The 12,681-nt window shown below is 39.3% G+C and overlaps 1 protein-coding gene across 1 annotated transcript in view; it reads right to left on the bottom strand.

The window, feature by feature from the left end:
* Window positions 1–12,681, bottom strand: part of kita (KIT proto-oncogene, receptor tyrosine kinase a) — an 88,246-nt gene that overhangs the window by 30,415 nt on the left and 45,150 nt on the right. The window contains exons 7-9 of the mRNA XM_041790598.1: window positions 6,906–7,021; window positions 6,583–6,697; window positions 1,062–1,246 (exon numbers count right to left, since the gene is read on the bottom strand). Coding sequence (XP_041646532.1) covers window positions 1,062–1,246; window positions 6,583–6,697; window positions 6,906–7,021 — 416 coding nt within the window. The remainder of the gene's footprint in view (window positions 1–1,061; window positions 1,247–6,582; window positions 6,698–6,905; window positions 7,022–12,681) is intronic.

Raw genomic sequence — 12,681 nt, 5'->3', positions numbered from 1 at the left:
GCCAAAACAGCCATGGTTTACATTTGCATGGCAAACATTCACAGGGAGGGACGCCTTGGATTGTTTAAAGAAAGCTGGGTAAGATTTGTTTAAACGATACTTAAATGTTGACAGAACACTGAAGAAAAAGAGATGGTAACATTCAAGACTTTGGCATTGTTTAATGTTTATAAGAAGCCCATCTTTTATTAATATAAACCCTTAATTTCATCTTCTGAGTTCTTTTGTGGATTTGGCGGCTTTGACAAAAATACCACCCCCAGTTAGATTTTACCCTTTTTTTTTTACCCTTTTTAATTGTATTTTTTCCCTTAAAACCTTGCAAAGCTGGTGGATTGTCCAGATTCAATGACTGTCATCAGGCAGATCCATCCTCCAAAGCTTCAATCTGAAACTTTTGAGGCAGGTCTGAGAGGGGACGAACCTATCAGCATCATTTAAGGAAAAAAGGTGGCAGCTATGTGCGAGGTTTAGTTGTACTTAGTTGTACTGATGCATGGAAGCCTTTTGGATTCCCGATGTCAAGAAATGAGATGGAGACAAGGTGACAGGAAAACAGAAAACAATATGCAGTCACTGCCAGACTGTGATTACACACCTGATGGGGAATAAGAGTGACATAAGGAGCTATTTGGCAAATCATGACACTGAAAAGATGCTCAAAGTATAGAGGAGCAGAATCCAGTCAGGCAAAAAGACTCTTAAAGACCCTGTAAAGTGAAAATAAATCTGCATTTAGGTTTGCTGTATGAGAGGTCACTGTGTTATGAACCCTTACTTCAAATTTCAGTCGAAAAAAACATCTCTTAAATTTATAAAATCAAGCTTTAAAATCTTGAAAAATGAGTCAGTAAAATCTGCTCCAGGATCTTGTGGGCGTGTCTGTTGAATGAGCTGAAGCCACGCCCACTCAGGAGAAATATGATCCTCTGAGATTAAAAAAGAAAAAAAAAAAAAACAGTCTGATCAGAGCGCAGCTGCCTGTCCTTGCCTTACAACCTAATTTAAGGCTTGTTTCAATATAAATAGTATATTTTTGTGTCTTTGGTGAACAAACTCACCTCTGATTGAAAAGAGCGTGTAGGCCTGCTCTCCCTCTGCTGTCGCCACACACTCCAGAGTGTTAAACCGTCCTCTGCTGACGTTCACGCGGCTCTCCACCTCCGTCTTCCCAAACAAGGGGCTGAACAGGGTGACGGTGATGACGTTGTGCTCTTCCTGGGTGGCATTCACCTGTTGAGAGCACCTGAAGGCAGAAGATTACACCGTATTGACACAAGATCACTGAACTATTCATCTGTTATCTCCCTGCTCAGTCTCTGCAGGATACACATTCCTATCCTTAGGCTTTTGTGGAACATCTTGACCCAACAGAGTGAACCGAATGCCTGTGTGCTCATATTTCTGTGCATTTCCCGCTGTTTGTTTCAGGAGAAGTCATAATAGCAGCGGGGAGTTTGTTCTGTGCCCATGACATAAAGCTGAAGAGTGTAAAAGTCATCCAGTGCTTCATATTTCACAGCCATGCACCATGAAAAGTATGTGTTGTGTAGGCGCTCTCAGGCCACGTGGTTCTGTTTCTATAACGCCCATGTGCGTGTCTAGATGTAATGTCTATTCACTGGATTAAAGCATATTTAAAATGCTGGGATAAAGTTTGGATTATCGTGATTCACTTCCCGTGCGTCTTTGGGATTGGTGTCACCAGGTGCTCTTCACAGGACTACATTTATGTTTGACACACAATGAGCGGAGTCCATCGTGTGTCACGTGTATCCAGGCAGATGTCTTGATCCCCCCACCAATCACAAATCAATTCTGAGAAAATCCTCAGTCATCTCTTCAATGTCAACCAATCACAAATCAGAACCGCCACAATCCCACATTCCACCGCCATCATCATTCCCTGCTCAACCAAGACGTCTTTAGTGTGACCTTAAAGGGCCGGCGGATGCTTCAGATTCAGGCACGTTGGTGTACGGATGCAGCCACCTCAGATTTTACCCTCCGAGTCAGCTGCCTATATTCTGTTCAGTTTCTAGCCACTGGGAGTTCCCAGCATCCTCCTAGTCTGTCAATTTCAATTTCAATTTGCTTTATTGGCATGAACAGACCAGTTACTGCCAAAGCAGTGTAAAAACTAAAAATGCATTAAATATTTATACATAATATGGGGGTGCAGATGGTCAAGCGGTTTAAGGTGCTACCCATATACACGGGCGGCCTGGGTTTGAAGCCTGTGGCCCTTTACCGCATGTCTCTCCCCACTCTCTGCCCTGTTTCCAAGTCTATCCACTGTCCTTCCTCTATAAAATAAAGGCATAAAAAGGCCCAAAAAAAAGTCTTTAAAAAAATTTTTTACACATAATATACATTTGCATATTAAATAATTCCACAAATAATCAATATATAATGAAATAAATCTGATTAATTAGATGAAACAATAAGACTAAATAATAAAATAAAAACAAATAAAGGAAAGAAAAAAAAAGAAAAAATAAATTAAATAAATAAATCTGTCTTCCCCTTGAACCAATGTAAACAAACCCATTCATTCAACTGCAGGGCGCCGTCATAAGACGGCTCTTTTCTCGTAAGAAGACATAAATCTGAACCTTTATTTTAACATAAGTCCTAAAATAATAACCAGAGCCTCAGTGTTGAAGTACTCAAAAAGTAATCCATGAAACACTACTAGTTACTTTCTAAAAAATGTAATCAGCTACATTACTTAGTTACTCACGGCAGAAAGTAACTAGTTACACAATTTGTTACATTATTTTTGCTCTACTCTGTCACCTGAGATCTTCTGAAACTTCATTGCCATAAAAATGCAGTCCTCAACCTTCCATATTCCCACAATACACGTCAGTCTAATAAAGTTGTTCTCTAAACTACAAGTCTTGCTGGAGATTTCTGTACCTATTACAGAACATTTTCACACCAAATTATCCACAAAACTTGCATATGAAACAAAGGTGTAGCAAGAAATATCACAGAAAATGTTACTTTTCTCAGAGGTTTTTCCAGCTGTTTATAGTCATGGTAATCGTGCACGGTTGTACAAATTCCCAAGGCACACCCAGACTGCCACACCATTTAAGAACCACTGATTTAAATATATTACATAATCTAGAAATGTGCTTCGTGTCTAGCAAACTTCACTTTTTCTTCAAAGATAAATTCTACGCTATTAATTGGTAAAACTAACAAAATCAACGGCTACAGGTAGTTTCTATCAGGTGTCTATGCATTCCTAAAGAAGCACACTTCTTAATAGATGGATCACAAGGAGGCATCGTTGGTATATTGACATATGCAGACATCAGTGTATATGAGGGGATGAATTTGCCACAGTATACAACTTTCAGTCTTCTTCTCATAATCAAACTGTCTCCACTGTCGCTTACTTGCTCCGTTTATTCCCCAGTAAACTCTCCTGTCTGCTGAAAGGATTTGATTGGGTGATCAGCGTAATATGGGACAATCACTATGAAGTCTAGAAAAGCTGCACAGTTTCAGGCTGACTACTGTTTAAAAGCCTTAAAAGCTGCACACTATGATATCCAGGCTACCAAAGGGGGCCGGCCCTTTTTTGTGAGCGCTATGACCCCGGCTGTAAAACAGAGCCAGACACAAAATCATCACACGGCACCTTGAGGACAATAAAGCTTTATGAATTTGAATAGTGAAGTATAAATAAACAAGTGAAAGGGCGTCAAAAGTTATGTAACTTCCAACTTTAATGATTCTATTATTAGGACTGCTTTACAGCAATATATCTGTTAGATAACAGGGCCGCTCCTGATGCTTATCTGTGTTACTTTTGTTCATTCAGTGTGTGAAACAAATGACTAGTCTGCTTTAATCTGCCCAACCACCATAATGACTTCAGGATGTGGATCATAAGTTTAGATGGGAGTACCAGAGAGGATGTCTCTGCTACATGTGGCCTGGCCTGGATTCAGCTTCCTTCTCTTTTTCCGTTTTAATTTCCTGAAGTCTTCATCTGAAGCTCAATTTGCCATCAGACTTAAAACAATGGATACCAATGATAAGACAATCTTCAAAATGAATGTTGCATGGATCATTTTCAAATCATAAAACATGGATCTTTGCTTTTAAAAATGTTGAAAGCTAAGAAACTAAAGACTTCAGCCTTTTGTCCTTTTCTCTTTCTCAGAGTGAAGCTTTAACTGTTAAATCTAACATGTTTTAAGACTTTCTTACGTGAGTCTCTGGCAGTAAAGTGTGGGAAGTTTCTGCTGTCTGAGACCAACTGTATTATTCACCATTTCATGGGATGTCTCAACATTTTGGCGGTTGCCCTCAGAGCCTTTGCTGATCGTCAGATGATAGCTGATGGGCTCATAGATTGTGTGTAATCAGCTGATAGTTTGTAGATATTTCAGGCAGCTGATTTTTCTTCAAACTGGCCGGGTGACCTCACAGGGTTACATACAGGCAGACAACATCTCAGCTCAGTAGTTTTCATAATCAGAGATTCCTCTAGACTTTTTTGTCCCCGGCAGTCCTCAAGAACAACATTTAACATTTAGAACAACTACTGGACATTTTCTTTAATATTTTTTTGCTGCATTAACAGCAGCAAAACACATAAATCTGAAATTCTGTGATACATTGATACATACACGTCTGTATGGGGGCTGAGGACACATTTTTATTTCCAAACCTGACCCAAAACAGAGAAGTAGAAACCAAGCCGACAGTAAACCTGAGTAATTGTTACCCTGTTATTACAGACTGGTACACATACACATGATTAGACCCTGGAAATGACTGCACAAATGCTTTCTCTTACTTTTTGTGTAAGTGGTTCAAAGCTGGGGTGTCAAACCCAAGGCCTGGGGGCCAAAGCCGGCCTGCAGAACAGTTAAAATTTGGCCCGCAAGATTATATCATATTTCTGTTAAAACTGCCCCATCAGTCCGAGGTCTGCATAAGTATAAACAGGTAAACTTATCCTTGATTATTTAAGATTTTCTTGTTAAGTCACAAAATCTGAAAAAGTAAGGAGTAAAAATATTTAAATAAGAAGTCAGGAATGTGGGAAAAGAAATTCATTTGTGTTTTAATTTCACATTTTCAATTTTGCATCTCACAATTAGGACTGAAGCTTAGGATTCCGACTTTTTCTTTCGTACTTATATAATATTTTGAACTTTTAGATTGATAATTTTGATATTTAAATCACATTTTGACCTTTCTAACCAATTATTTGATATTTCATCTCATAATTTAAACTCCTAACTTTGACTTCATAATCCCATAGTTTGACATTTTAGACACTCAGTTTAAAAATATGAATCAATGAACTGTATGACAGCTAAAAAGGCAACTAAAGTGGAGCAGCTGGCCCGAGCTACATCTATTACACTGACCAGAGACCACTGGACATCAGTCAGCAACTCCAGCTACCTCGGGGTAACAGCACACCTGATCATTCACTTTACTTCACTTTATTTTCTACCTGATGTGTTTATCTGCTGGGCTTGTTTGCAGTATATAAATATTATTGCTCAGTGAATTAAGACACTTTGATTTACAAACCACAAGTACGTTTAAAAACTCTAGTTTGTTTAATATTTCTTCATTTAAACACCATACTTGTACCCATTTATCTCAAGCAAAAATACAAGTAAATGGTAATATTTTAAATGTTGATTTATAGATAATAATAATAATAATACATTTTTTAGTAAAAAGTGCTTTCAAAGTGCTGTACATAAAGTTAAAACAATGAAAATAATCACTTAATAAGAACATTTAAAAATCTAAAAATTACTAAAACTAAAGAAATGTTAATCATGATTAACTTGATTTTTTTTTTAATAAAGTGACAAAAGTTTAAAACAATGAAATTAGAGTTATTTAGTATCAGAAAGTGTAACAAAAACCTGTTTTTTTAATATGAGGAATAATTCCAAATGAAAGAGCTCTACACTTTCTACATTTCACTCACATGTCGGCAACATTTTGGAACAAAAATAAAGTGGATGTATAACACTGTCTTCTTACTTCAAAAGTGGGCATTTCCACTGGTGGCAGACATGAAAAAGCCTCTCTATCTAAAGTCTGGAGCTCATATGACCCGTTTCCACCAAGCGGTCTGGTTTGGTTCAGTACAGTTTGTCATGGTAGACCCTGATGCTTGTGTTTCCTCAGCTGATTCCTGTGCAGCCTCGCTTGTTGTCGTCACTTTTTAGAGATTTGGAGCATTTTGCTCAGATCAAGAAGAAGAGCTGGTCTCCTTTTTACCATATGCCGTGTGGTGAAAAGGAGTTAAAAAATGTTAAACAATTTCGCAATAGCCGATTTAACACACTTGCATTGACATCAACAATAAATCACTACTGGAGAGGACGCATTTACTGGGTGTTTCAGGGGCACAGTCAGTTCTGTGGGCCTGATTTCCATACAACTACTCTCACTGGTGCAGACATGAATGACTTCAAGTTGTCTTACAAAGAAAAGCATAAACTGAAACAAGCTTGCGTTTGAAGAAAAGTAACAGGGTTATATTTGAAAGGAGCTGTTTTCAAAGCAGGTAAGAAATCTGACCTGACATAAGGCTGCTCACAGTAGTACCAGGTGATCCGTGGAGCAGGGAAGCCCTCAGCCACACATCGGACCTGTCCATCCACCGGACCCTCGTGTGAGATGATTTCAGGTTTACCTAACAAACACAGATTAATGTCACAGTATGTCAGCGAGGGGAGAGAAACCTTTCTGAGGGTATGAGGGGGGCAGAGAGCTCTTTAAAGGTCAATGAAACCTTTCCCTAAACCTCAGTGAACAAAGGTTAATGAAATGTGTTGAAATGAAATTCATGACATAGCTTTAGGGAACAAAAAACCTTTAAAAAAATCAATGAAATAACTTACTGATCACAAAGATGGTGAAGGTTTGGTTTACTGAGGCGTCACGGTTGGAGGCTTTAAAGGTGTAGACTCCGCCCTCTGACATTTTCAGTCTCACCAGCCGGAGGTCGCTGCTATACCTAAAATTTAAAAGGAGTCACTTTTACAGGCTGATAAACACAGCATGTTTCAGTCAACTTTCTGTCTTGTATGTGCAAATGTTTAACAGGTATATGTGTTCATGGTGGGTTATGTTATTAGTGGGTTTCAGAGCTGGTCTCAGTGGGTCACACACATGATCTAAGAAAAAAAAGTGGCAAAAATACCGTACTTTATGGTGCATTCAGAAAGTATTCAGACCCCCTTCACTGCTTTCAATTTTTTTTATGTTGCAGCCACTTAAATTCATTTTTTATTCTCATTAATCTAGACTCACCACACCATGACAAAGTCAAAACAGAATTTTAGAATTTCTTTGCTTTTTTTTTAGTAAAAAAACTGACCTATCACACTGACAGAAGTATACAGACCCTTTGCAAAAACCCTGTCAATGTAGCTCAGGTTCCTCCCATCTCTCCCGATATTTACTGAGATGTTGCTAAGCCTTGACTAGAGTCCACCTGTGCTGGATCAAATTATTTGGACATGATTTGATCGGTACAGAAGGCCTCACAGGTGATAATGCATATCAGAGCAAAAACCAAAGCCATGAGGTCAAAGGAACTGCCTGCCGAGCTCAGAGACAGGATTGTCGACAGGCACAGATCTGGGGAAAGCTACACAAACTTTTCTTGCACCGAAGGTTCCCAAGAGCACAGTGGCCTCTAGAATTCTCCAATGAAAGAAGTTTGGCACAACCAGGACTCTTCCAAGAGCTGGTCGCCCAGTCAAACTGAGTGATCAGAGGAGAAGGGACTTAGTAAGAGACGTAATCAAGAGCCTGATGGTCCCTCTGACTGAGCTGCAGAGATCCTGTAACGATGGGACGAAGTTCCAAAAAGACAACCATCACTGCATCTCTCTGCCAATCTGGACTTTTGAGGCCTATATCCTCAGTGCTCAACACATGAAAACCTGCATACCCTTTGTATGGAGTTCAAAGCAGGCTGTCACGTGTGTCGTGTTTTTGCAAAGGGTCCTTATCAGATATTTTATCATCATATTTTTCAAATAAATTTGCAAATATTCCTAAAATCCTGTTTTGACTTTGTCATGATGAGGATAAAAATGAATTAAACAGCTGTAGCATAGCTTCATAAATAGATTACCATCTACACCTGCTCTCAGAGTCTAAAGATTACATTTATAATGAATTGGTGCTACGCAAGGATTGATTTATTGATTGAGCATGCAACTCATTGCATCTGTGTGTGTAATCTACTATTTAACTCTTTGGGCACCAGAGTTTTTCAAGAAAATATTTAATTTTGTTATCAAGATTTCAAAAGGCTGTAACTTGAAAGTGGTTAGAGGTAAAGGCATACTGTAAATAAGAAAAATCTTCAGTATGACCCAAAGTTTGTGATGGAAGTAAATTTACTCATCTAATTTGCATATTCTGACATCACAAGGCGGCCTCCACCGCCATTGGCTGTGCACTTTCTCCCACGGCTTCAAACATGGCTTCCCCTACCTCCGTGGTGTTTTTCATTCCCTACCTCTGTCACTATTCGTGGTGTTTTGACCTCCACCACGTCCCCTCCCTCCCAGGCCGCGGTGAGGCAAAGCATCGGCCTCAGTATGTGCTGCTTGTGGACTATCATGGTGCACGGACGGCTGTCTGTGCTCACAGACACACCGTCAGTCTCACCCATGGTTTCACCGGACGACTGAACGTCATGTCAGAGGGTGAATATTCCTCTATGTCTCTATGTATTCTCGCTACATTTCGCTCTCTTTCTCTCCGTTATGCTCTGACTACAAGCACCGCTTCCTCGTCTCTTCGACCGGGGGTGGGGTCTTTCAAAACTCTTTCTCTCCAAAACTTTGAATAAAAACATGCCCACAAATGCTGCTGGGATTGAAGTTACTCATGTCTGCCATCTCCTGGTGTAAAGTAGTAACAACATTAGGCACCATATTTGCAGCTAGAGCCTGTTTAATTCAGCAATGTTGCTTGTTGCAATTTTGCGACTTTGGTGCTTAAAGGGTTAAATAAAGTTTGACTTGATAAAAATGTGAATTTCTTCAGTAGATTTGTTTCACATATCCATTTGGAAAACCTTCAATCCTAAACGTTTTGGAAAGGGTGAGGGTGATTGGATGAATGTTCGGTCTGTCACATCTTTATGGGCCAATCAGAGCAACAAAACACGTGACGTAGCCGCTACTGAGGAGCAAACTCCATAGAGAACTGCATAACGTGAACCATGGTGACTATAGACATGTCAGTACACCACTTTTGTCATTTTTGAAAAGAAAACAACTCACTGCTGTTCTTTGTTCTTATTTTAACAAAAAAATGTCATCAGGTTCTGACAAACCTGGTGCTTTAGCAGCATCCACGCTTATCTCTTCCACCATAATTGCACTGGCCTCTTCTCGCTGCTTGCTAACGTCATGACTTCGCCACGCCCAAAAGTACTGCCCCTCGTCGCTGATTGGTCCTGTCATTTACTAACCAGGCCCATACTGTTCAGATGGGAGCTTTGCAAGATGGATTTGCCAGTGAGAAATACATAAATGGGCATATCAATCTGCTTTGCAAGGTCAACTGAACCAGCTTCATCAATGTGGCAAATGAGCTTGAGTAAAAGTGCTTAGTTTCTCCACTTATGTCTTCAGAAGAGACCCCATAGGTTTGAGAAGCAGCTGCTGCATTGCTCTGTAAATGTCGGCCTGGACAAAAACAGGAATTCCACATAGTAGTACACTGAGTTGCAGGCCTAATGTCGCCAAGGTGTGTTTGCAAGTTTGTGTCATGTTTAAATTCCATGATTAAAGTTGCTAGTTTGGTACCATCACAATGTTTGTAGGACATAGATGTAATTACTGTCAGATGCAGCTGGAAAACATCTCATGACATATGTGGAAAAAATAACATGACCATGGTGCCTTTAAAGAAAATGCATGACTGCGGCGTCTGATCTCCAACAAAGAATTTTCTTAAAGAAGTATACCCTTTAGGGCAGTGATTCCCAAAGAAGCTCCCATGTGACGCTACAATGGGGGCTCAACAAGGATAAATAAAAACAACACATGCCATTTGAACTGCAAGTAAAGCATGGCAAATTTCGCGGGAAAATTTTGTAGGGATAACAATGAGTCTACACCAGACATCACAACGACAAAATCAGCTTGATTACACCGGTTCCTGTTTTAGTATCTTGACAGCTCATTAGCAAGCCATACATCACAAAGCAATGTGACAAGATGTGAGGTATCCAAATCCTGTTTTCCTCTCTGTTAAGACAGAAGAAGAGCAGGGAAAGAAGGGGATGACAAGGCATCAGGAAGGCCGGACAGGAGTATTTCCTTGATTTTCTTCCATTTTTCTCACACAGAAGAGTTTGTTTACCAACTAGAGACAGTTGTGTATTAATAATATTCATATCTGTGTTTGAAATGTTACACAATGTCGTGTCAACATGGAGGGAAGACAATTTAGCTCAAATCTGTCCAGTATAAAGTGCTACACTTCCACTGGTCTGCATTCAAAATAAAAGTGCTGGACTGGTTACAAGGGGAGATTGTGCAATGCAATATCTGACACTTGCATGTTGTTAAGACACAAATGGACCAAAAAATACAAGTCATTTTTCATCCTCATTTTGTCTTTTCACCTTCCTGTGTGAGCTTGGCTTTCGTGTGTGTATTGATAAATGTTGTGTAAATGTGCTGGTGTTTATTTTGATGAGTGGGAGACCCAGTAGAAAAAGTTTGGGCTTCACTGGTGTAGGCGATGCACTAACCATGCTGTAGATTTCCACACCAGCAAATGCAAAACTTAGTCGGTAATACATGTGCACCTACTTAAAGTTATTGTTCCCCCAACAAACAGGCTCATACGGTTGTAAGTGTGAAGTAAAGGATTCTGACTGTTACAGAGCTTGTTAAGAGGAATATGACTTCTTAAAAGTAGAAACAGCTGGTGCATCACTAACTTCAAAGCCACCAGTCTCCATAGGCAAAAATGAGTCACTTTGCCTCACAAGTGTTCCCATGAATCCTCGTCTAATTTGGTCATTTCTAGCATTATTTTGTGGCTTCATTATTTTGAGAAGTTGGTTATGATTCAGCCCAATATTTGTGTAAAACACAACTTCATATACAAGCTAACTGATCAAGACAGGAGCAGACAAGCTATTCTAAAAATTAAACCACAGTTTGGTGGATTTGTAGAAATTATGGGTTGTTGTTTTTGGTTTAAAAATTCAAAGGATGTCAGTGTTTGCAGATAATGTTCAGTGCATTTAACTGGGTCATTGAGATAAAGTACAGTCACCAGCATAAAGCAGCAGAAAGAGGCTGTTGCCATGCGGAGGAGCAGAGGCAGCACTGGGCAGCCTTTCTGAGCTCCTCTTGAAACAGAAGCAGACCAACCTAAAGAGGTAGTTATCACACAAGCCTTAGGTGTAGAGAAGTGGTTCGCAACTGGTGTGTCGGGACCCAAAAGCAGTCAGGGAGCAGTTTTCAGTGGGTCATGACTAGGTGTCTGAAAAAAGTGGTAAAAGTCCTGAAGTCCTTATTGGACATGCATCAATAACTTTTATTTTACCTTGTTTTACTGTAAAATTGGGTAAATTTAAATGTTTGATCAATATTTCAACAAAATTATCTCCTCTTGTTGCAATAAATGGCTTCTTTTCCCATGACAGTGAAGTTACTTTACAAGTTCTCTGGAAAACTGGCAAAAACTGACACATAATGATGGGGAAAGAGGAAATAAAATTTGTCAGTTTTGTCCCTTTTCATTTTTATATCAGGTGTTTTGGTTCAATCATGCTCCAAACTGCAACATATTCAATTAACTAAACATATGTTGTTGAAAGTATTTTGGAAAATTGGGAAACTAAGGCTGGACTGGTTGAGAATCACGGGTGTAGAGTATTAAAGTAAGTATTATATTGGAAATTAGTGATATAATCATGCATCTCTGTAGGGATCCTGTCTGCAATGTTTTCAGATACTTCTGAGGAAAAAGCAATCCTATTAGTGGCAGAAAAAAGACTTTTTTTTTGGAGAAACATTTCCTTTTATAGAGCTATCATTTAGCATGGCTAAACCAAGCTAAACAAATGGTAATGGTGCAAAAACTTGTGTACTCGCCAGTACTAAAACCTTTGTTTTTAGCAGTATCAGACGTACTTCCAATACTGGAATTGGAATCGGAACAACCCTAAAATTAATCCCGCCCTTTTGTCTTGCTTACTATACAGGGATATCTCTCAAGATATAAATCCTCTTATCAACACACGAGAGGACAAAAAGGTTTTTTAAGGGAATGTTTGTCCATGGCATTGACCCTAAACAATGGCAAATGATGTCCAGAAATCCTCTGGATCAGTGTTACTCAACCCTGCTCAACCAAAGAGCCAAATTGTTAATAAAACCTTTGCAGGAGTCACAATCTAAGCAGTGAAAAGTGGCAAAAACGGGTTAGGGTGGCAATAAAATAGTTAAAGTGGTGAAATGGTCAAAAAGCGAAAAAGAAGTGGCAAAAAATTGGTGAAAGTTGGCAACAAGAGGGAGAAAACGTGACAAAATTTGATTAAAAAGGAAGTTATAGGTGGCAGAAAAATGTCAAAAAACAGTAAAATGTGGTAAAAATGAGCAATCAACATGGGCCAAAGTTGCATTT

This window comes from Cheilinus undulatus, linkage group 7 (genome assembly GCF_018320785.1).
Source record: "Cheilinus undulatus linkage group 7, ASM1832078v1, whole genome shotgun sequence".
Classification (NCBI taxonomy): Eukaryota; Metazoa; Chordata; class Actinopteri; order Labriformes; family Labridae; genus Cheilinus; species Cheilinus undulatus.
This window is presented reverse-complemented; position numbering and strand designations above follow the sequence as displayed.